This window comes from Poecilia formosa, unplaced genomic scaffold, assembly GCF_000485575.1.
Source record: "Poecilia formosa unplaced genomic scaffold, Poecilia_formosa-5.1.2 Scaffold106, whole genome shotgun sequence".
Taxonomy (NCBI): Eukaryota; Metazoa; Chordata; class Actinopteri; order Cyprinodontiformes; family Poeciliidae; genus Poecilia; species Poecilia formosa.
In genome coordinates this window covers 296,569-316,918 of record NW_006800045.1, presented here as the reverse complement: position 1 = coordinate 316,918, position 20,350 = coordinate 296,569, and the positions used below count along the sequence as shown (strand labels likewise).

At 40.9% G+C, this 20,350-nt stretch overlaps 2 protein-coding genes across 4 annotated transcripts; one reads left to right on the top strand and one right to left on the bottom strand.

Moving 5' to 3' along the window:
* Positions 1–2,092: 2,092 nt before the first annotated feature.
* eefsec (eukaryotic elongation factor, selenocysteine-tRNA-specific) lies at positions 2,093–14,415 on the bottom strand. Of its 3 annotated transcripts, none has more exons than XM_007559671.2 (7): positions 13,436–14,415; positions 12,499–12,706; positions 12,278–12,374; positions 10,711–10,875; positions 9,170–9,793; positions 5,027–5,183; positions 2,093–2,637 (listed from the first exon to the last, which is right to left on the bottom strand). In XM_007559671.2, exons 1-7 carry the CDS (start codon positions 13,737–13,739, stop codon positions 2,459–2,461), a joined length of 1,734 nt encoding a protein of 577 aa, XP_007559733.1. In that variant the 5' UTR covers positions 13,740–14,415; the 3' UTR covers positions 2,093–2,458. The 3 variants fall into 3 exon arrangements, with proteins under 3 accessions (XP_007559733.1, XP_007559739.1, XP_007559737.1); XM_007559677.2 differs by lacking the exon at positions 13,436–14,415 and adding an exon at positions 12,929–13,137; XM_007559675.2 differs by lacking the exon at positions 2,093–2,637 and adding an exon at positions 3,919–4,910.
* On the top strand, positions 14,416–20,277 carry ruvbl1 (RuvB-like AAA ATPase 1). Its single transcript, XM_007559670.2, has 11 exons — positions 14,416–14,556; positions 15,540–15,626; positions 15,744–15,876; positions 16,509–16,660; positions 16,928–17,017; positions 17,922–18,071; positions 18,152–18,215; positions 18,288–18,486; positions 18,579–18,681; positions 18,764–18,855; positions 19,772–20,277. Exons 1-11 carry the CDS (start codon positions 14,416–14,418, stop codon positions 19,929–19,931), a joined length of 1,371 nt encoding a protein of 456 aa, XP_007559732.1. The 3' UTR covers positions 19,932–20,277.
* The last annotated feature ends 73 nt before the right edge of the window (positions 20,278–20,350 follow it).

Below are 20,350 nucleotides of genomic sequence, written 5' to 3'. Positions count from 1 at the left end.
CTGCTCTATAAAGTTTTTTCCAGAGCTGTGTAAACACACACGTCACTGATATTAGACTGAACAAAAACTTATTTATATCAATATCTCCTAACAAACTTCAGAGGAACACCATACTTTGTTTTAAATATCCAATTAAAACTGGATATCTCAAATACAAATCAAAAATACTTTATTGATTCTAAAGAGAAATTAAATAATTAACTAACAATAAAAACAAGAGTGTGTTTATATATATTTTTGATAAAGGTTGAGGTCCATGTCAGCCTGCTTTCACTTTTCCAAAACCAGGTTGAAGAAACTGGAGCTAGTCCTTCTTCAATGACAGGCAGACCCTCAGCATGATGCTTCCTCTACCATGCTTGAGAAATAGCACAATATTCATAAGTTTGAAAGCCTCACCTTGATTCCTAACCATAATCTCAAATTGACTGTATTGACTCAGTAGCTCCAATCATAAATGTTTCACCAGAACATATTTGGCCGGTCATGAATAAATGTTTGTAGTCTACAAGCCGAGCCCACCTGAACAGTTTTAATTGTACCGACGGTAATTAATACTGTGAACGGCAGAGGGAGAAAGGATGCTTCCTATTAAACCAGAACGGACTGAGAACGAAAGAAGAGCTGCAACAAGAAAGAGAATGTGAAAAGACAAGGAGTAAAGAGCTACTTATTCTTCTTTCCTCCTGCGTCTGGTTTGCTGGAAGAGGAATGAGTGGAGATAAGCCTAAAAGGACTGTCACTCAGAGGAACAATTCTTCCAGTGTCCTCCTCTTCCTCCTGGGACTCCTCCCTCCGCCTTTCCTCAGATTCCTGCTGCGATAGAGTTGCTGCTTGCAGGGACGGTTTGCTGACATCACAGCGGCGGCGTCCAACCCGCAAATTCACAAGTGTGAGCAAAAATCCTCAGAAAACGAGTAAAATCTTCCCCACGCACTGAAGCGTTCAATACGGAGGGAAACTGTTTGTTTGGATAGTTCTGGAAATGCATCTCAGCAAACACGGAGAGTTTTCAGTATGGAGTTGAATAACATTAACTGACTGATGTGCTGCCAGAAGATTGCTATTATAAAGGCGATAGGTGTTGAGAAAATGTTTAAACAAAGTTGGAAATGCTTCACCTCACTTCAGGATCCACATGGAAACCCAGACATCGTCCCTCTGCGTCTCATTCTGTAGAAACTCAGAGCGATCCGATAGGCTAATATCAGAGTACCAACCAGTTACCTTTACTCAGCTACAATTATTTCCTTATTACAATAACTATTTGGAAAAATACATACTTTCAGCAATATTGTTACTATGCTGTGCTTTGTACTTGAGTAATTTTACTATGTAGTACTGCTACTCTTATTTGAATAAAATTTCTGGATAATTTACCCACTGTGAGTAGCTTTACTGAATAAAAAGAAGCTTATTCGTAGCAGTTTAATGTTTTGTATTGAAATAAATTGATTTGGAAAAATGCTCCTTTGTCATTTATATGAATTATTTTCACTTTGGTCATATTTCGGTTTATGTCAGATTATGTAATTTTCAAATATATATATTCCATTAACTACTCAGTACTTGAGTAGCTTATCTTTACAAAATACTTTGTAAAGTATTTTGTAAATACTTTTTTACTCCAGAGTAATTTCTTGGACAGGTACTTTTTAACTTTTGCATGAATAAAAATATGTTGGAGTAGCGCTGCTTTTAGTTGAGTACAATTTACGGTTACTCTACCAACCTCTGGCTGCAAATATAAAGTTTATCTGGATTTAACGTCACATAGGAAAGTAACAAAAAAATGTTTTTACAAGGTGTACGTAAATTATTTGTGTTCCAGGAATCATTGAAAAGTCAGAGGTCACACTGTCACTGTTTTTGAAATTATACTTTTATTTATTTTATTTTTTTTACTTCCTTAACAAAAAAAAACCTGACCAGTCATCTGACATTTAAGTGAATAATGAGGAAATTAAAAAAAAGAAACTGAGACAAAGACAAGTCAGAGACAAAGCAGGAGCCAGTGAATAACGAAACTGGAACGTTGCATTATCGCTGCTGATGAGACGCACAGGAAGTAAACACAAAGACCAACCTGAGCTCTGCATTTCTGCTACTAATTATTTTATTCGATCAAGACAGAAAAATTATTATCTTTCATATATCTATAAGTAAAACTCAGTAGACATCAGCAGATTTGGATCATTAAATGAAAGTCGTGCATTGGGGTAAAAAAAAAAAAAAGAGCAGCTTTCCCCTGTTGTGGTGGAGCAAACAGGATTATGCCGAGCTCCTTAGGGAGAGATAAAACAATCACTGTTTCACATGCGTTCAACATTCCTCAGTCATCACATTTCTGCAGACTGTCTCCATCTTCCAGAAAAAAAAACCTAAAAGCAAAAAGGCTCCAAAACCTCTGAAGCTGCTTTCATGGCCTGTTTCTAGGAATCAGAGGAGTGTGCAGGGGTCAGGACTGAACCATCTTCTTATGGGGATCAAACACGTATCTCTTGAAGTGCAGGTGAATGCTAACAGACTGGGACTCCGTTTTGGGCTCCTCTTCGCTTGACGGCCCGCCTTTGCCGCCGCTTTTCCCCTTCTTCTTGGAGGAGGACAACAGCTGCTTGGTCTCGGGGCGAAGACCCTCTGAGAAACACATCAGCAGCAGACAGGTCAAGAGGAGACGAGGATAATATAAATCTAAACAGATAAACCGCCTTCATGCGTCGTGTTTTTCACTTTTCTCCTGTGCAAAACCTTCCTCAGCTTAACCTGGTGCATGATGTGGATCTTTTCTTTCTTGCAGTGTGCAGCAGGTATTTCAGTATGATCTAAAAAGCAATCTCCCTCACTGTCAAAACTCATGCAAAAGCAACCTCCTCCTCCCTGTATCTGCCCTCATGTTTGTTTTCCTGCATGTTTCAGGTCTTTTCTCCTGTGCAAAACCGACTGCGGCGTGTGCTTTCCCTTCTTCGCACAGCAGGCAAGAAATGTTCTGGGTTCACCGCTTTTCATGCAGGCTGTCTGACCCCGTGTACATCGGCGCCAGCATTCTTCTTGTTATCATCATGCCAAGGTGAGGGCTGTTATGGTTGCAGCGCAGCCAGAATGCTCCGGCTGTTATCTAGGATCAGCCAAATACGTCGGCTTTGTGCTGGAAAACACGCTCACGCACCTCCAGCGACAAATCATTTAGGGTAAACGGGCCGAGTTTGTGGTAAGCTTTTCAAGTCAGCTGCATGTACTTACGTTTTCACACCACGGTAAATGTGGTGAATTGGTAATTTATTTATTTTTTCCTTTGTCATCTATATCCTCACACATCAGTCATCAGATCAAGAGCAGCGTGATTTCCCAGAAAATCCTCCCAAACCCAAAAGCTGAGATATTCAAAAATCTGATTTATATTTGGATAAAAAGTAATAAAAATCAGCATCATCAAAGCGCCACCTTAAGAAGAAGTCACTCAAGTTAAGTTCAGATAAAATATGGTGTCTGAATGGGGTCAAAGGTCAAAGGAGACGCAGCAATCTATAAGAAACTGTTTAGTCCAACAATGTGACTGTAATCTCACACGACACTATTTATTATTGTTTTGTTTTTGGTTTTTTTACAAGGGGTGAGTATAAGTACGCATGTCACAATAAGCAATTAATCAATTAATTGAAAGGGAGCTTGATGATTTCTTTTCTAATAATGAATATTTTTTAAAGTGCAGTTTTATCTACAGAGACATCTTTATAGTTTTATTCATGGTTTCGGTTGTGTGTATTTTTTAATTCCATTTTATACATTGTTTTTATATTTGACGTTTAAAACATCTCCCAGTTCAGGTATCAAGTATTCTTTACAAAATTAAAGTTTATTCATCTTTGCGATGGCAAACTTGTGTTTTTATGTCATTATCAATATACCACTTGAAAATGGTCTCAAAACAATATTATCGTTTATTGTAGTAATTACTGGGGTAATTTATCATTCAGCTAAATTTGTTACTTAGCTGGGTTATTACTAAGTACAATAAAATAATTATGATTCATTTCCATTGAAGGTACACCTGGTCCAGCTGCTGTATTCAGCTGTGACTCCTTACTGGATGGGAAGTTTCTACCATTAACTTTGATTACTCCTTGTTTTCTCACCACAGAAAATATAGTAATTCAGTAATAAGCTGCATTTCTTTTCCTGATCCAAGAAGCCACTGCTTTTATTTGGTTTGATTTTTTTCCATAGAAGGTACACCCAGAAATTTTCCCAGTTTTGGAATTGATTTGGTATCGTTCACACTACCAACCTGCAAGGACAGGCAGACAAAAATGAGTCTGAACAGCTGAATTCAACATAAACACATATGAAAAACAGTGGAAACATGACCCAATCCACTTCTGGAGCAATAAAACGAAACCATTACTTTGCAGGTTTGGAAGTAAGGTTGGTGTGAGGAGCTGAAGTCAGCAACAGGAACCAGACACGTTTAAAATCAGTTCCTTACTCGTCTGAAGAACGACACATTATAAATTCAACAGAAAGCGACTGGCAGGAAGCACAGCTCTGCACAGATGCATCTAAATCCAAACTGACAGCCTCATGGAGACGCCGCTGAATGTCCACATTATGCTCCCGCCTGAGCATACTGCGCACGTCGATAAATCTGAGACGTTTGAGGATGCAGGAACAAGGCGGCGAGGAGGATGTCGGCCTGGTTCTGTTTCTAAAATGTTTTTGTTTTCTCTTCCCTCCCGGTGCGGAGTCGTTCGTGGGTTTTGAGCAACAGAAGGTAAAATAAACACTGATCAGACTTCCCCCGGAACACAGGCCATCCCCAGAGGAATGCTGGGAATGTGGCTCGGGATGTCGGGCTTGCCGCTCTTACCACATCCTGAAAACCGTCTGCTGAGCCCCAAAACACTGAAAGTGGACTGGATGTGGGCGTCAGCAACAAGGGAGGCTCAGGTGACAACAAACTAAGCATCACTCTTTAAAACACCAATCAGTGACACCAAATTTACAAGCAGATGTCGAACCGGATCCTCACCTTGAATACGGATCTTGAACTTCCCGCTCTGTCCGAAGCCGCCCTCGATAACGCCACTCTCCCCTGTCGACAGACTGACCTTTAACCCCACAAAGAGTTGGAGGTTGGTCTCCTTTTTGAACAGACTGCGGCCAATCACGGAGTAATCATCGGTCACCTGAGACAGGAAAACAAATGAGCTCATATCAGGAGAAACGTCTCAACGAAAGCAAGGAGATTTTGTGGCTCTGGAGCTGCAAGTGGCTCTTTGGACCTTCAGCAGTAGCTCTTAATAAATTAGCTAATAAAGTGCAGGACCAAAACATTTTTAAACAAATAAATGTAGATTACAGATGTGTTTCATTGCATTTAAAACTGAGTGCTTTTTTTTTTGTTTACATAATTTTCCTAAAAAATTAAACATCCTTTAGAATAAAATTTATCAATTCTCTTTTTGTAAATGCTTCATGTCTTCCTTTGTTTTAAAACCTTAAAACTGGCCACAGATTTCTTGTAGACGACATTTTCTACATTTACAAATTATTTTCACAAAAGTGATACAACATCTTTGGTTCTAAAGTTTAGTTGGACTGAGAGCAAAAATGGCTTTTTGGTTCGTAAAGGCTGCAGATCCAAGTTAGACCAACACAAAGCAGTGCATCAGTGGGAAGTGAAATTAAAATGTGAGTTCATCAATGTGTCTTTTACACATTTCCAATTGTATTTCCAGCTGTACTTTGACTATGCCGTTCTACTGTATGCATATGCGTTGATCTAATCTATTCCACAGTAGCAGTGGCTAGTTGCCTCTTTCTTCACACTCCATTCCTGCTTCATAAACATTAAAAACAAAACAATAAAAAACGTTCCCATACCTTAATGTTGCTGTCTCCCTGTCACCATGGTGTGTTTAAGGAACTGTTCATTTTTTTTGTGACAAATATTAAATTTAACGTTCACTAATAAACGTCTGAGGCCTTCGAATGACAGCTGGATTTATGCCTAGATTAAATTACACAGATGACGTCTGAAGGCAAATTGGACGCACTGGATTTTATTTGGAGTATCCAAATATAGGGGGTTTAATAATATGCCTCAAATTTCTGATTTTTATTTGTTAAACCTTCATTTTTTATTTTTTATTTTTTGCACTACTCTGTGTTCATCCATCAGCTAAAATCTGAATAAAATATGTTGATGTTTTTGGTTGTTAAGTGACAAAATGTGGCAAAAGTCCAGAATTACAGCTGCTTTTAGAAAGTACTGTTCAACATGTAACAAATGTTGGGCGAATTTTGCTTCGAATAAGTAAAGACACGTTCCTATAACATGTATGATTGAGGAAGAAGAGCCATCAGGCCACATTCTTCGAGGTTCGCCTGCCGGGCTATCTCTGACTTTCTTCACCACAGTTAAGCATATTTATGGCATATTTGTATTTCTTCTTATCACCCATCCCTAAGTGGATCTAACCCCGTCACTAATCTGATAACTGCAGGGCACCGCTCTGTCTCTGCGCCACCAACGCTTCCTCGCTCTTCTGCCTGACCCTGATTCATTCCTGAACATTTGACCCTCAAGCATGACGGATCTGCTGATACAAAGAAAAACAGCGTACAGTTGTTTTTCATGTCTGATGCACCGTCTGATTCGTGACATCTCAACAATGACAGTAATGTGCTCTTTTTAAGAAAGGGAATTCTTTGGTCCTGAGGCACGGCCGGGTCATTCCGCGAGACGGCGCGAGCGACGGACGCGACGTCACATGACCGCCGTCTGACCCCTCGCGCTGTCCTGAGCGTACGAGCGGAGCTGTCAACAACCCGAGGTGCTCAAGCAGGAAACAAGTTCACACACTTGAACTTTGAACTCCTGGCGACCCTGCTCGAGGGCCTACAAGGAGAAACCGAACCGTAACACACAGCGCGATGAAAGTCGTCACCAGCGGCGTGAGCTTGTAGGAACACCGTTCGGGTTTAGGGACATAATCTAACAGCAAACACGCAGGAATGATAACAACGGCGTGCAGACAGGGAGAGAAAGATGCTCAGACGAATGCGGAACGTTTGGATGTTCCTGCGCCGCTCAGGTGTGACCAAACAGCGCCAGCCTCCGATAGCTAGACAGCACCGGAGCGACTGGCGTCAGGCGGCCACCCACGCATGCTTCTGTCGCAGCACATGCTAAGGCATGCGTACCACCCATGCCTCAAATGCGGCTCATCGTGGCCACATATGTGCGATTGTTTGTGTGTACGTGTCTGTGAGTACACAATGGGGGCCTGTGTCTGAGAGGCACCGGCACCAAGAAGCATCCGAAGAACTAGAGCAAGAAGAAGGAGTTCAAAGGTGATGGTTCAACTAGCGCTGAAACTATTAATCGTTTCATCGATTAATCACATTTAATGGTGATTAATCGATTATTAAAATAGTCGTCAGCTAATTTAGTAACCGATTAAATAACTTCAGTATAGAAACTGAAATAAAAAGGCCATTTGTTGAAAGAACAACAATCAGAGCGGTAATTATGCCAAAACATCAAAAACATGTTGCACTTGAGTAAAAAAAAAAAAAAAAACACTTTATGTCTGTAAATATGTTTTACCAAGAACTCCTCAAGTGGCATAGTTTATCTTCAACAGGAACAATAGGACCTCCTCAAGGACTGGACCAAAAAACTTCTGACATCAAATCCTATTATTACTGAGCTAGTTTAAAAAAATCAACAGATTAACTCAACACATCTTTTGCTACAAATGATCAAGTGTGCACTGAAGGAAAGCTGAATTATCTCATGTCAGACAACACAATGTTTTTCTTTCTTTTTATGAAATGAATTATTTGTATCTTTCAATACTTCAAAATATGGCCATTTTTTAACTGGTTAATCATGAGAATATTGGTAGAATAGTCGATTACTAAAATAATTGTTAGTTGTATCCCTACAAGGGATCGTTGACTTCCAGGAGGTCCTGACCTGAGCAGACAGTCACCAGAGACTGGATCACATGAAGTTCTTTTGAGATCTCTGAAGAACTCACCTGGGAGTCTAAAACAGGCCCAGCAGAGGATAGTGAGGGGAGCTGGAGTGCAATTACAATACTTTGGAAAAAAAAAAAAAAATCAACACTCAGTGAACCTTTCCACATTTTGTTTTGTGACAACCACAAAGCGAGTTAACATTGTGAAATCTTTTTCATAATTTTACATTACAAATAAAAATCTGAAAAGTGCGGTGTGCATTTGTGTTCATCATTCCTGAGCTGAAACAGCTTTCAACACGGTTACAGTAGCAAGTACCTTGGCGTTCCACATCTGGATACTGACATGTTTGTCCATTCTTTATTGAAAATTAGCTGAAGCTCATCCAGACTGGATGGAGAGTCTCTGAACTTTATTCCAGTCTTGTTAAAGATTCCCAGTTAGTTTCAGGTGTAGGTCTTCCTAACACATCAAAATGCTTTAATTCAAACCAGTCTACTGTAGCTCTGTATGCCGTCCTGCTGAACTTCTGCCTTCTCCATCATAACAAATATTTTCTACTTTATGTTTTTGCAAGTGCAGTTAATCAGCCAGATTTATTTTCATTAAGAGCACTCATGCAAGCTCCGCGAAATATAATCGCCGACCAAACACTCAATGCAAGGAGTCAGATGTTGCACACATGACAATTGCATTTCAGTATAATGGGTTGCTCCAATTTATTTCTGTGGTTAAATTACACATAGGTGGACTCCAATTCTTAATGGTAGACTTTATAGACAATTTGTTGCGCCAGATTTTATTTAGGGGTATCAGAGAAAAACAGGGTTAACACAAATGAAAGCCACACTTTCAAGGTTTTTTTTTTTTTTTAAATACTCCCCTATTTTTCTTGCACTTCACAAAAATATACTCCAATTTGTGCTAGCCTCTTAAACAAACAGGCAGGTTTTTGGTTGTAATGTGACAATATGTTAAAGTGTTCTTGGGTTGTTAATGCTTTTAGAAGGGACTGTTTTCATCTGTTTTGAATTGTATCTTTTTTGTGCTTCATCTACAAAATAAATTTTGAAACAAATCCCTTGGTGAACCAGTAGAAACACTGTCTCAACTTGTTAATTGGAATAATAAATATAATTGATTTGATTTAAAATAAATAGCTAACTGCTGGACGACCACTCACCCTCTCCACCTGTCCCTCCTTGTGTTTGGTCTTGAAGATGCGTAGCTGAGGCAGAGAAGTCTCGGCGTAGCTTTTGTCTTCAAACCCATGCAGCAAGCAGCCTTGGAAGGCCAGCCGACACGCGTTGGCGTGGATATCCGTGTCCAGCTTGGAGCCGATCACCAGGCAGAGTGCAGGACACGTGACGGGACGCTCAAACTCCAATAAAGCCCACTGTTCTGGGTCGGGCCCTGAAGCCGCTTCTTTCTGTCTGCTAACGTACTCGTCCTGGTAGGAATACTCCCTGTCAAAGGTGAAGGGTGTTTCCAGTGAGGACGGCTCCGACGGAGTCGGTTCGGTGTCGGCAGGGGGTAAGCCAAAGAAGGTCACCTTCGCCATGACCGTCTCGTGACCCACCGTGATGTGGAACTTGGCCCGGGTGGCGAGAGAACCCTTAAAGTATCCGATCTTCCTGGTGGAGATGATGGCTGCGTAGAGGGTGCGCAGGGAACCCGGAGTGCACACCAAGCCGCGCTCCAGCAGTTTAGGGTCGAACTGTGTCACGCACACACCCACGCGGTCCCCCTGCATGGCCCCCGACACCGGCTTCCGAAACATCTGCACCGACTTTATTTTCTTGGTCACCTGATGTCAGAGAGCACACAGACACAATAAATAACACGCCTAAAAACACATTTCCACAGAAAAATACACAATACTTAACATGAACCCGGTCGCAGATTAAACAGCAGCAGATGAGGAAAAGCTTTAAACTTCAGAAACACATTTGTAAAAACGTTTTACTCTCAAATATCTCAATAAGATGTCGGGAAATTGGTAAATTAACAAGCAAAAACTCAAGGGGTGTTTTTTTTTCCCCCTTGAAAGTAACACTGTTGTCAAAATATTCAGCTTCAAAAAATAAATATGTACAATAAAGCTAATGATTAAAAAAGACTGACAATGAACAAAATCAAGATTAAAATATAAATCTCCTTTTTGTTCATAAGTGCATCAGTTGTGGTATTTAAGAATCCAAGAATGCGAAAATCAAATGACCTCCCTTGATGTAACGATTATTAACCTAAATCTGAAAACTGGGTTTGACAAATAAAAACTAGGTTTTGTTGTGTTTCCTCAAAGGTGCACAAATAAGAATCTAGAAGATCTGTTTGGATGGTAACTCAATAAAATGTAAGACCAAAACATGAACAGCTTGGCAGATATTATTATTGTTTTTTTAACAGTAAATAAAAAAACACAAACGTTCATCAACCAGATTGAGAGCAGATTAAATGTCAATTAAGCTATCTGCTGCCACCAAGAGGCCAACATAATAACTACAGGCAGCAGTTTTGCATGTGGTCTTGATTAAACACAGGATCTGCAGTCAGAAAAGCACCAATTCCCCTCATATTTCCCTCACATTAAACAGGCACATCCTCTGAACAGACAACTATTCACTCCACTTCTGAATCTCTGCCGTTTCCACACATCCATTTCCACTGTTAGGGAATGTCACCTGTGCATAAATCTCAGACACCTCGGTGTTAAGAGCAAACCTTTAGCACTGGGATTTCCACTGTGTCGTTAATGGCCAGTGATCCCTGCAGGATGGTCCCAGTCATGACCGTTCCCTGACCACGGATGGAGAAGCAGTGATCCACAGCCATAAGAAGGTCACCTTTAGCGTCCCTCTTGGGGAGGTACGTCTGTTTCTTCAAAAGCTGGGAGAGGAAGGTTAAATGTTTAAGTAATGTTGGTGCTTTGATCATTTTTCTGTCCACCAGCAAACGGGTCATAAGGTGGTAATTTGAACCAATGCACAGACATGTTAATGTCACATTTTGGAACTGTTTAAAAATGAGTTAGCCATCTTTGATGTGAATCAAAGAGGCCTTTGTAAATCAGGGTTTATTGTGACTTATAATTAGCATATTTTTCAGCGGAATAAGACATGTAAATGTCACAATTAAGGTCAAAAAAATCTCTGGAATTATTTATTTTGGTCTCATTTCATTACATCATAATACATGGCGCTTCACAAGGGGTGTCCAGCCTTCGTAAGGACACTATCGAATAAATTATCCTAAATCTCCCAAATATGATCAACCAGACTGAAACCTGGTGACTACTTATATGATTATACAATATGTTAAACATTTTCCTATTTGTCTCTATAAATATTAGGAAAACAATCAATCAGTTTTATATGAACAGCCAGCTGACTGGCACTTCGTAGCAACAGGTGGAGGCAGCTGGGACTTACTACTCTTTGCCATAACTTTATAACACCTAGATACTTCCTAACACTAGCTCGCATAAACTCAGAGCAATTTTAGTGCTGCTTAGTGAGGCCTTAATATCTCTAAAAGCCACGGCTTTTAGAGTTGATTTGATTCAGGTGTGTCAACATCTTTTAGGCCAGGTTACCGGCTCTCAAGGACTGGACCAAAGAACTTCTGACATCAAATCCTATTAATTTTGTGTTCAAGGACAAGAGAAGCACGGTGGAAATCAAAAAGCTTTTGTTACATAGTTTGTCCTTCAATGAGAAATTCATAGAGCTACATTTAAATAAATATAAATATCAGGATTTTAAACACTTTGATTCTGACAGGGAACGTTATTTCCTTAACTTTGTCAAACAACCGATCCATCACAGGGTTTCCCCCCAGCATATTGTAAGCCTGGCGGGCCACCAGGCTTTACTTGATCCCCACCAGGCTAAGCATTGTTATTTTAATGCAACACTAACAGTGACAGCAAAGAGGGGCTTTGAGCTAGCAGACAATTATCCATTTAAAAAAAAATAGATAATTATATTTGATTCTACATTCAAAACATACAGAAATGCTAGTTTTATTTAGTGAACTGCTATATTTTATTAGCTGCTGATGTTTTATTTCCAAAATTTCCTGTTAATTTTTAACACAAAAATGCTGTGGGGCAACTGGTGGACTTCACCAGCCTTAGCTAGTTTTCTGGAGGGAAACCTGCATCTGTTTTAATAAGACAAAAACAAGCACACAAAAAAAAAGCCCCAAAATAGTAGCTGCACCTTTGAATTAATGAGAATTCATACATAGCCTTTAGCAACACCAGCACCAATTAGCTTCCAAACTTTACCTCAATTAGCTCTGGCACTCCCTGTGGCTCCTCTAGTTCAGGGGCCTCTGGGCCTCCAGGCTTCGCTGCCACAGCAATCACCGGACATTCCTTGAATCTGTCCACCGGAAAACAGCAACCCTTAAATTATTTCATGATGTGGTGTTGAGGCACTCAGCCTACCCTAATAAACTTCAATTCTACATTTACACAGATGTGTAATTTTATAAACCAGTACTGACCTGGTGCTCTCCAGTGTTTTGTGTAGCCTTTTGGTCATTTTCTCAATGGCACTTTGCCTCTTGTTAGGCGGCAGCAGGTCGATCTTGTTCAGGACGACGACCATGCGGGGGCAGGTCAGTTCTCCTATCAGCAGACACTCTGCAGTCTGAGTCTGCACGCCTTTCACCACGTCCACCACCAGCATCATCAGGTCGATGATTTGCGCACCTGGGAGATGAAGACATCGGAGAAATACTGAGCTGAAGCAGAACGACTCCATCCTTCCCTTTCCCGCAAAAGAGAAACGAGTATTTTTGAATACTGCTACAAAAATGGAGCAAGACATGCAAAAATTACTGGGAAACAGGACACGAAATGAAAGGAGGGGTAAATCAAGGCAAATAAAGAGCTATAAGATTGAAACTAAAACTACAGTTGTCTTGTTCTGACTTTGATGGATTTCCTCGTTCTTCTTGGCTCTGACGGCCCACAAACGACACTCATAACTGCAGAGTGGGTCTCACAGTTGCAATTTACAGCAATCTGTCTTGAGAAGAGGTAGAGCTGTTGATCATTCACAAACATGGTGAGAAACTTAATACAGTCCCTGATGTAACCTTCCTGATGCATCTCAGCTGCCACTTCGACTGTCGCCACTTATTCAACAATTTTAGTCAGCGTGAGTCTTTCAATTTGGTTTATTTGAAGAGAGACAGCGCCCCCTGCTGGATGAATTAATATAATTCAGCTGTGGTAACTGATACTGCAGAAATAGAATACAGTTTTGGAAATGCTCTGATCTCAGTCGTCAAGCCATCACAGTTTGGCACTTGTAAAACTCGCTCAAATCTTGCCAATTTTTCTAATCAAGAGATTAAAACATAAATTTGCATGTGCTCAAACAAAAACGCCAATGGTCTAGTATAAGTTTATTGCACCTATAAGGTTAAAGCTCACCTCCAATGATGGTCCGAATGAGAGAGGCGTGTCCCGGACAGTCCACCAGGGTGAACTGGAGGCTGTCATATTGTTGTTGTCCTTCGTTGTCACGCAGGTGATCAGGACAATCCACGGTGAAGGAGGAGAAGCCCAGGTCCAGCGTGATGCCCCTTTCACGGGACTGCGGGTTCTTGTCGAAGGCTGCCGTGGAGGCTGTGCTGCTCAGCGCTCTGGCCAGCGAGGTCTTCCCACTGTCCACATGGCCGAGCACCCCGACATTAAAGTTCAGAGTTTTAGCCCGACTATCTGGTGACTCTGTCATTTTCTCCACGGTCTGGAGATGGTGTTATCTAACATGCGCGTTTTCCTTCACTCTGAATCGGACCCTGAACTCACCACGCCGCGTTACTTAATATAGTATATTTACAATAAAAACATTTTAATGTAACTGGCTACAAACAACTTTTCTACTGAAAGAAACGTCTTCCCAGATATCAGCGAACTTCACCCTCGGAAAACAAGCTAAACCGGAACCTCTTTTGCAAATAAACAAAATAAAATAAAAGTATAAAATCAATCATTCTCAAACAGTGACACTTGAATTTTAGCAAAAATATGAATGTCAGTTGAAATATTTCTATGATTGTACCCACGCACAGTGAAACATATAATTAATTTGTAACGTGTTTCTTGTTGTTTCACTACGACAAATCAAATGAAACACACAGGAAAAGGCTAGTTGATCTCAGCCAATTACATTTTCACATGTTTTCACAGAATCCAATCATATTTCATATTTGCCACAGTAGGCGGGAACTTAGGGGGACGCACTTCCGCTCACTTTCCCTAGTAACCCACATGGAAACCGAGTTCCCTGTGTTTTGAGTTTCGGCGCCGACTGCGATAGTTTAAAATAATCAAACGGGAAATCAGGTATATATTGGTCTTAAGAAAAACTAGCGACTTCTACATTGCACATAAACACAAATAACACAGCTATGAAGATAGAGGAGGTAAAAAGTACCACGAAAACCCAAAGGATCGCCTCACACAGTCACGTTAAGGGACTGGGGCTAGACGAGGCCGGAAATGCTAAACAAACAGCATGTGGACTGGTCGGGCAGGAGACTGCAAGAGAGGTAATATTTATGTTTCACTACATTGTTATTATTCATCTGTGCATAAAAGGCATTAATTAATCGTTTTGCAAGTCATATTTAGCTAAACGCTGGTCGTTCAGTAGACAATATGCTAACGCTGTTAGCACCGCCAGGTCGCTATTTATTTCTAAGTTCTAAAGTTGGGATCGATTTAATCGTTTTATGGAATACAGTTGAATAATTATGACAAATCATTGTTTGTATAATATTTACATTAGGACGTAGTATAAATATTATACTTAATTCAATTTTCTATGTCAACTGGAAAGGTTGATAACAGTCAGAAAAATATTACTATTATACATCAGTTAGATGTATAATAGTAATATTGTACATTATACACCCTTTATGATACACTCCTTATGATTACATAAAGAGTCCCAGTGTTAACATTGCATTAAGCCAAACATTCACTCTGTTTTGGTTTCAAGACGTCTCAACGTGTTTTTTAATGTTTGTGTTTCAGGTTTTGTATTTAGAAAATCTAAAAATGGTTAGGGACGTGCATGAAATTGTTATTGTAATTTCTTCACATTTTGTTGGATTCATTAAAGCTGTTTTCTATGTCAAAGACCCTTCAGCACAATTTTAGTCAATTTTTACCCAGGATCGTTTTTTTGTTTGTTTGTTTGTTTGTTTTTTTGTCCTAGAAAGAAAAATCTGAACTGACAAAATAAGACCCAAGAAATGGGAATGAGTATTGGCCCATTAAAGTCTCATTAATCCTTGACTAAAGACAACAAATTATATATTTTTTGCTTTATTTTCTTTCTTTTTTTTCTTGCCTTATTTCCATTTGATGACAGCAACACATTAGGAATTTGTGGCTCATGTCCCCAGTGTTGCACCTCTTAAATCAAGCCCCTTCTCCAATGTGGACGTATTTGTTTTTATAAATATTTAGTTATTTTGTATATGCATACACATATTTTTTATACACATCGTTTCTCCAATTTCCTCAGGCCTGTGGAATCATTGTTGAGATGATTCGCTCAAAAAAGATGGCAGGAAGAGCAGTTTTGTTGGCAGGACCTCCAGGAACAGGAAAGGTTTGTGCACTGTTTTTCCACAGAGCTGAGATACGAGTACAAGCTCGTTAAACCGGGACTTTTTACTTGAATAATGACTTTTATTCTGGCCTCTCATTTCTGCGTTTCAACCTTCAGACTGCCCTCGCTTTAGCTATGGCACAGGAGTTGGGAAACAAGGTTCCTTTCTGTCCCATGGTTGGCAGTGAAGTGTACTCATCTGAAATTAAAAAAACAGAAGTGCTTATGGAGAACTTCAGGAGAGCAATTGGTAAGTATGATATATACCATACCATCCTATGTCACCTTTATTTTTAAAAGCATTTCCTAGACACTTTTCTTAAAACTTCACTTCCATTGAAACTGGGTGTCCTGATTAAATCTGCTGCCTTTGTCTTCAAGCTAACACTTGATGGTGAATTTACAGAGAGGATTTTTTTTTTATAAAGAAAAATAGGAAGGGTTTGGCTGACTGATGATGTTACCTCTCCACTGAGAAGGAAATAGAGACAGAGCTGGTCAACATCACATTGGCTTCACCTTTAGAAGGGATTTTGCAGAAACCTGGGGGCGGGGAGGGGTTCGTCTCGTTTGTCGTCACCCCATCAGTAGCAACTCTGCAACACAGTCCCTGCCTCCAGCACAGCTGTCTGACCCTCAACATGGAGGACCAGGCACCTGTGTGCCGCTCATGCTCAGATCCACAGCCTCTGTGAAAGAGGTGTGATCATGTTACACTGATGCTCTGGCATTTGCCCGGCGCGCACACGTTCTTTCCTGTAATAAAAGGCATTATTCAGCAGTCTGAAAGATGTGGCGGCTTAGCTCAGACGGGAATATAAAGACCTGATTGAATCCTCATTATGAAGCGCGTGTGTGGTGTGTGTGTGTGTGTACGTTCAGGTCTGCGCATCAAAGAAACAAAGGAGGTGTATGAAGGGGAGGTGACAGAGCTGACCCCATGTGAGACGGAGAATCCTATGGGTGGCTACGGAAAAACCATCAGCCACGTCATCATCGGTCTGAAGACGGCCAAAGGCACCAAGCAGCTCAAGGTCAGATTTTGTTTTACTTTATTTGTTCTTCCTGGATCGTTGCCAGTAAATAATCTCTGGAAGCAAAGTGTCTAACAAACACCATTACGTACAGATTAATGAAATTAGTAGTTTTTGGAATTGTTTAAAGGGTTTGCCTTCTCTTGAGTTTTATTTGTATGGACCAGATTAATGTTGTTAGGAGAAATTTTGCTCATTTTAAAGTAGAGTTTGTGCAACACGAATGGCCTAGTGTTGACCTAAAAAGTGCTTTTACGCTTTCTCTAGTTGGACCCCAGCATTTATGAGAGTCTTCAGAAAGAGCGCGTGGAAGTGGGAGACGTTATCTACATCGAAGCCAACAGTGGTGCTGTCAAGGTAAACTTTCGTTCATTTTGTGAAACAGGACTCATTTTGCTTCTTCAAAACTGAAATAGTGTGAATTTGAGTCCTGACTCCATGGGCTGCGGTTAAAAAGCACTCTCTGTCTTCCTCTCTTGAGCGATTTTTTATGAATAAACAATGTCTTCTTCTGTCCATGACTGTTATTTTTACGCTCTGAAAGGTTTCATGCTGAAGTATTTCTTTAAAGCAGATTCAGGAGTTTTTACTGTTTGCAAATAGATGTTCGCTCTGTGGTTATTAAAAATGGTAGAATCCAATATCAGGATTCTGTCTCACATTGTGTGCCGTTACTCCAGATGCTTTCACCATTTCCAGCCATATGAAGCACATTTGTCAACAAGAAAATAAAGAAAACGCTTCGAATTAAACACGGATTGTGTTTATGTCGCGAAAAGAATAAGTTCTTCCTGAGATCAAAGTCGAGTCTTTTTTTTTTTTTTTTTTTTTGTTTTTCCTGCCTCCTGTCCTCTTCGGTCCTTCATGGTGGCATTCTGCTTTCATCTCTCTCCGCCCTGCATGCAGCTCTCGTTCCTGCAGCCCTTCATTCTCCGTCTATCTTTCCATCTCTCAGCGCAGCAGGGATTGTGGCCTGCGCTGACAGGCTGTGATGACGGTTCTTTTAATCACTGCAGGTGGGCGGGGGGGCTGAAGGGGTGGGGGTCAGCTGTAGTCGAGCGGCAAAGGAAAAGGAGTGGGGGGCACATTTGTTACTGTTGACAGCAGCCTCATGCTCTGTTTGATCCCTCAGCCAAAGGCCTTCTCTCTGCAATGGGCTGGCAGCCGCATCACACACCTGCCCTCGTTCCCCCTGCTCTGCTCCTGCATTTGGACGAGACTTTCTTGCTTAATAGAGTTGTGTGTCGTGATGTCTCTGCAGAGGCAAGGCCGCTGCGACACCTTTGCAACAGAGTTCGACCTTGAGGCCGAGGAGTACGTCCCACTTCCCAAAGGCGACGTCCACAAGAAGAAGGAGATAGTCCAAGACGTCACACTGCACGACCTAGATGTTGCCAATGCCCGGCCACAGGTGCATAAGCCTTCAAATATGATGTATGTATACATATTAGTTTCGAGAACGATGACTAAGCTCAAATTGTCTCCTCCCAGGGAGGTCAGGACATTCTCTCTATGATGGGACAGCTGATGAAGCCCAAAAAGACAGAAATCACAGGTACAACACGAAACCCTCCGACTCCCAGGATCTAATCGTCCCAAGCTGACCGCTGTTCTTTTCCCGCCTCAGACAAGCTTCGAGCCGAGATCAACAAGGTGGTGAACCGCTACATAGACCAAGGCGTGGCCGAGCTCGTCCCCGGCGTCCTGTTTGTGGACGAGGTGCACATGCTGGACATCGAGTGCTTCACTTACCTCCATCGAGCTCTGGAGAGCAGCATCGCCCCGATCGTTGTGTTCGCCTCCAACAGAGGGAAATGCCTGATCAGGTGAGAACCGGGTGTTTGTTTTTTAACCGGAAAGAGAAAAAAAAAAAAGGTTTCCGTTGAAACAATCGAAACAACGTGACGTCATTCATCAGGGGGACCGAAGACATCAGCTCTCCACACGGCATCCCTCTGGATCTGCTGGACAGGGTGATGATAATCCGCACCATGCTGTACACGCCGCAGGAGATGAAGCAGGTGAGTCTGCTGGGAGCGGCGTCAATGCTAGCTGCTTAGCATTGACGCCGCTCCGTGTGGCTAACAAGGCTGCGGTTTGCAGATCGTCAAGATCCGCGCTCAGACCGAGGGGATCAGCATCAGCGAGGAGGCCCTCACACACCTGGCAGAGATCGGCACCAAAACAACCCTCAGGTAATGTTTTTGACGTTTCCCTCTGAAGGTTTGATTCACTTGATGATTTTTTTGTTTTGTTTTATTTAAAGACCTAATTATCGGGTTTCTAGACAAACTGTGAAAGTTTGCAGTTTTAGGATTTTCTATTAAAAAGAAATCACGATGTGTAATACAGTATGAGAGATACTGATTCCAGACTTCACTCTCCGTCCATCCATTCGTCCGTTCATCCATGTAGGCCTGTCTCAGTAGCTGGGCAATACGTTTTTCCAAATAATCTTTGCAATAAAAAATATAGTTTTTGAAGCCGATTTCAAGATATATGTTCATAATGGCTTAATAATGCCAGTTCGCCCTTTCAAAGACCAAGAAACTTACATTTTTGTGAACAACACTTAACACGGCAACTAAAAACGATAAATAAAATGGAAATAAAACCACACACAATAGAAACCATTAATGAAAAGGAATATGATGTCTCTTCATTTCAAAAAATATTTATCATCACTATGGAAATTATTGACCTCATTTTAACTTATGTGATTAATTTCTTATTGCCATAAGCAATCCATCCTGGTGAACTTTTTTTTTTTATTAATGCTTAACTTTAGTTAAGTCTGGAGTCTGGAAGTTTTGACATAAAAAAATGTGCATGAATCCTGTGATTTGTGCAGAATAATAATTGAAATCAAAAGGTTCAGTAGAGGTGGAGGAGTTTGTGTGGAGGTAAAATGAGTTGCTCACAGTGGCTCTGAATCATGTTGGCTTCCCCACTGCAAATACATTTGTTTTATCTGGTTCAAAAGATGAAAATGATAATTATTTGATAGCTAAAATTTAAATCTATTAAATGGCAAAAAAAAAAAAAGTAAAATAATTTTAACGACAACCATAGATGTTTGCATCGCCGCTCATATTTCCCGTTTCCTCTCAGGTACGCCGTGCAGCTGCTGACCCCAGCCAGCCTGCTGGGCCGCGTCCAGGGAAAAGAGACCGTGGAGAGGGAGCAGGTGGAGGAGATTAACGAATTGTTCTACGACGCCAAGTCGTCAGCCAAAATCCTCCAAGACCAGCAGCACAAGTTCATGAAATGAAAACCCACAGGAAGACGCTCCACTTCCTCCTCCCTCGTTCTGCCCTTTGTCTTTTGCGTTCCCAGCTGTGCATCGTCGCATTTCTGCCTCCCAGCCTTTTACTGTAGTAGTTATGTTCTGATGGATTTGCAGTTTTAATATTTTTGTTGGAATTTTTGAAATAAAAGAGAAAACTCACAATTACTGACTATTTCCATTTCTATCCTGTGTAATAGATGTTTACTACATAAACAGTCTTGTGTGTTTCATACAGTACTGCCTAAGTTGCGCTGGTATTTATTACATCAGTGTAAAATCGTTAGAAAATAAACGAGGAAGCAAAATTTCAATTTTTTTTAAAACATTAGTTTGATTTAGCAGTTGACACGGAAAATTTGTCCATCGAATACAAAAATCCTGCTCTGTTCATAAAGTGTCTG

Coding starts and splice junctions, on each gene's coding strand:
- eefsec (XM_007559671.2), bottom strand. CDS start 13,739: ATGACAGAGTCACCAGATAGTCGGGCTAAAACTCTGAACTTTAATGTC. Junction 12,707..13,435: donor CATTCGGACCATCATTGGAG/GTGAGCTTTAAC, acceptor TTCATCTCCCAG/GTGCGCAAATCATCGACCTG. Junction 9,794..10,710: donor TGGAAATCCCAGTGCTAAAG/GTTTGCTCTTAA, acceptor CTCTGACATCAG/GTGACCAAGAAAATAAAGTC.
- ruvbl1 (XM_007559670.2), top strand. CDS start 14,416: ATGAAGATAGAGGAGGTAAAAAGTACCACGAAAACCCAAAGGATCGCC. Junction 15,877..16,508: donor GAACTTCAGGAGAGCAATTG/GTAAGTATGATA, acceptor GTGTACGTTCAG/GTCTGCGCATCAAAGAAACA. Junction 18,487..18,578: donor AGAGGGAAATGCCTGATCAG/GTGAGAACCGGG, acceptor GTCATTCATCAG/GGGGACCGAAGACATCAGCT.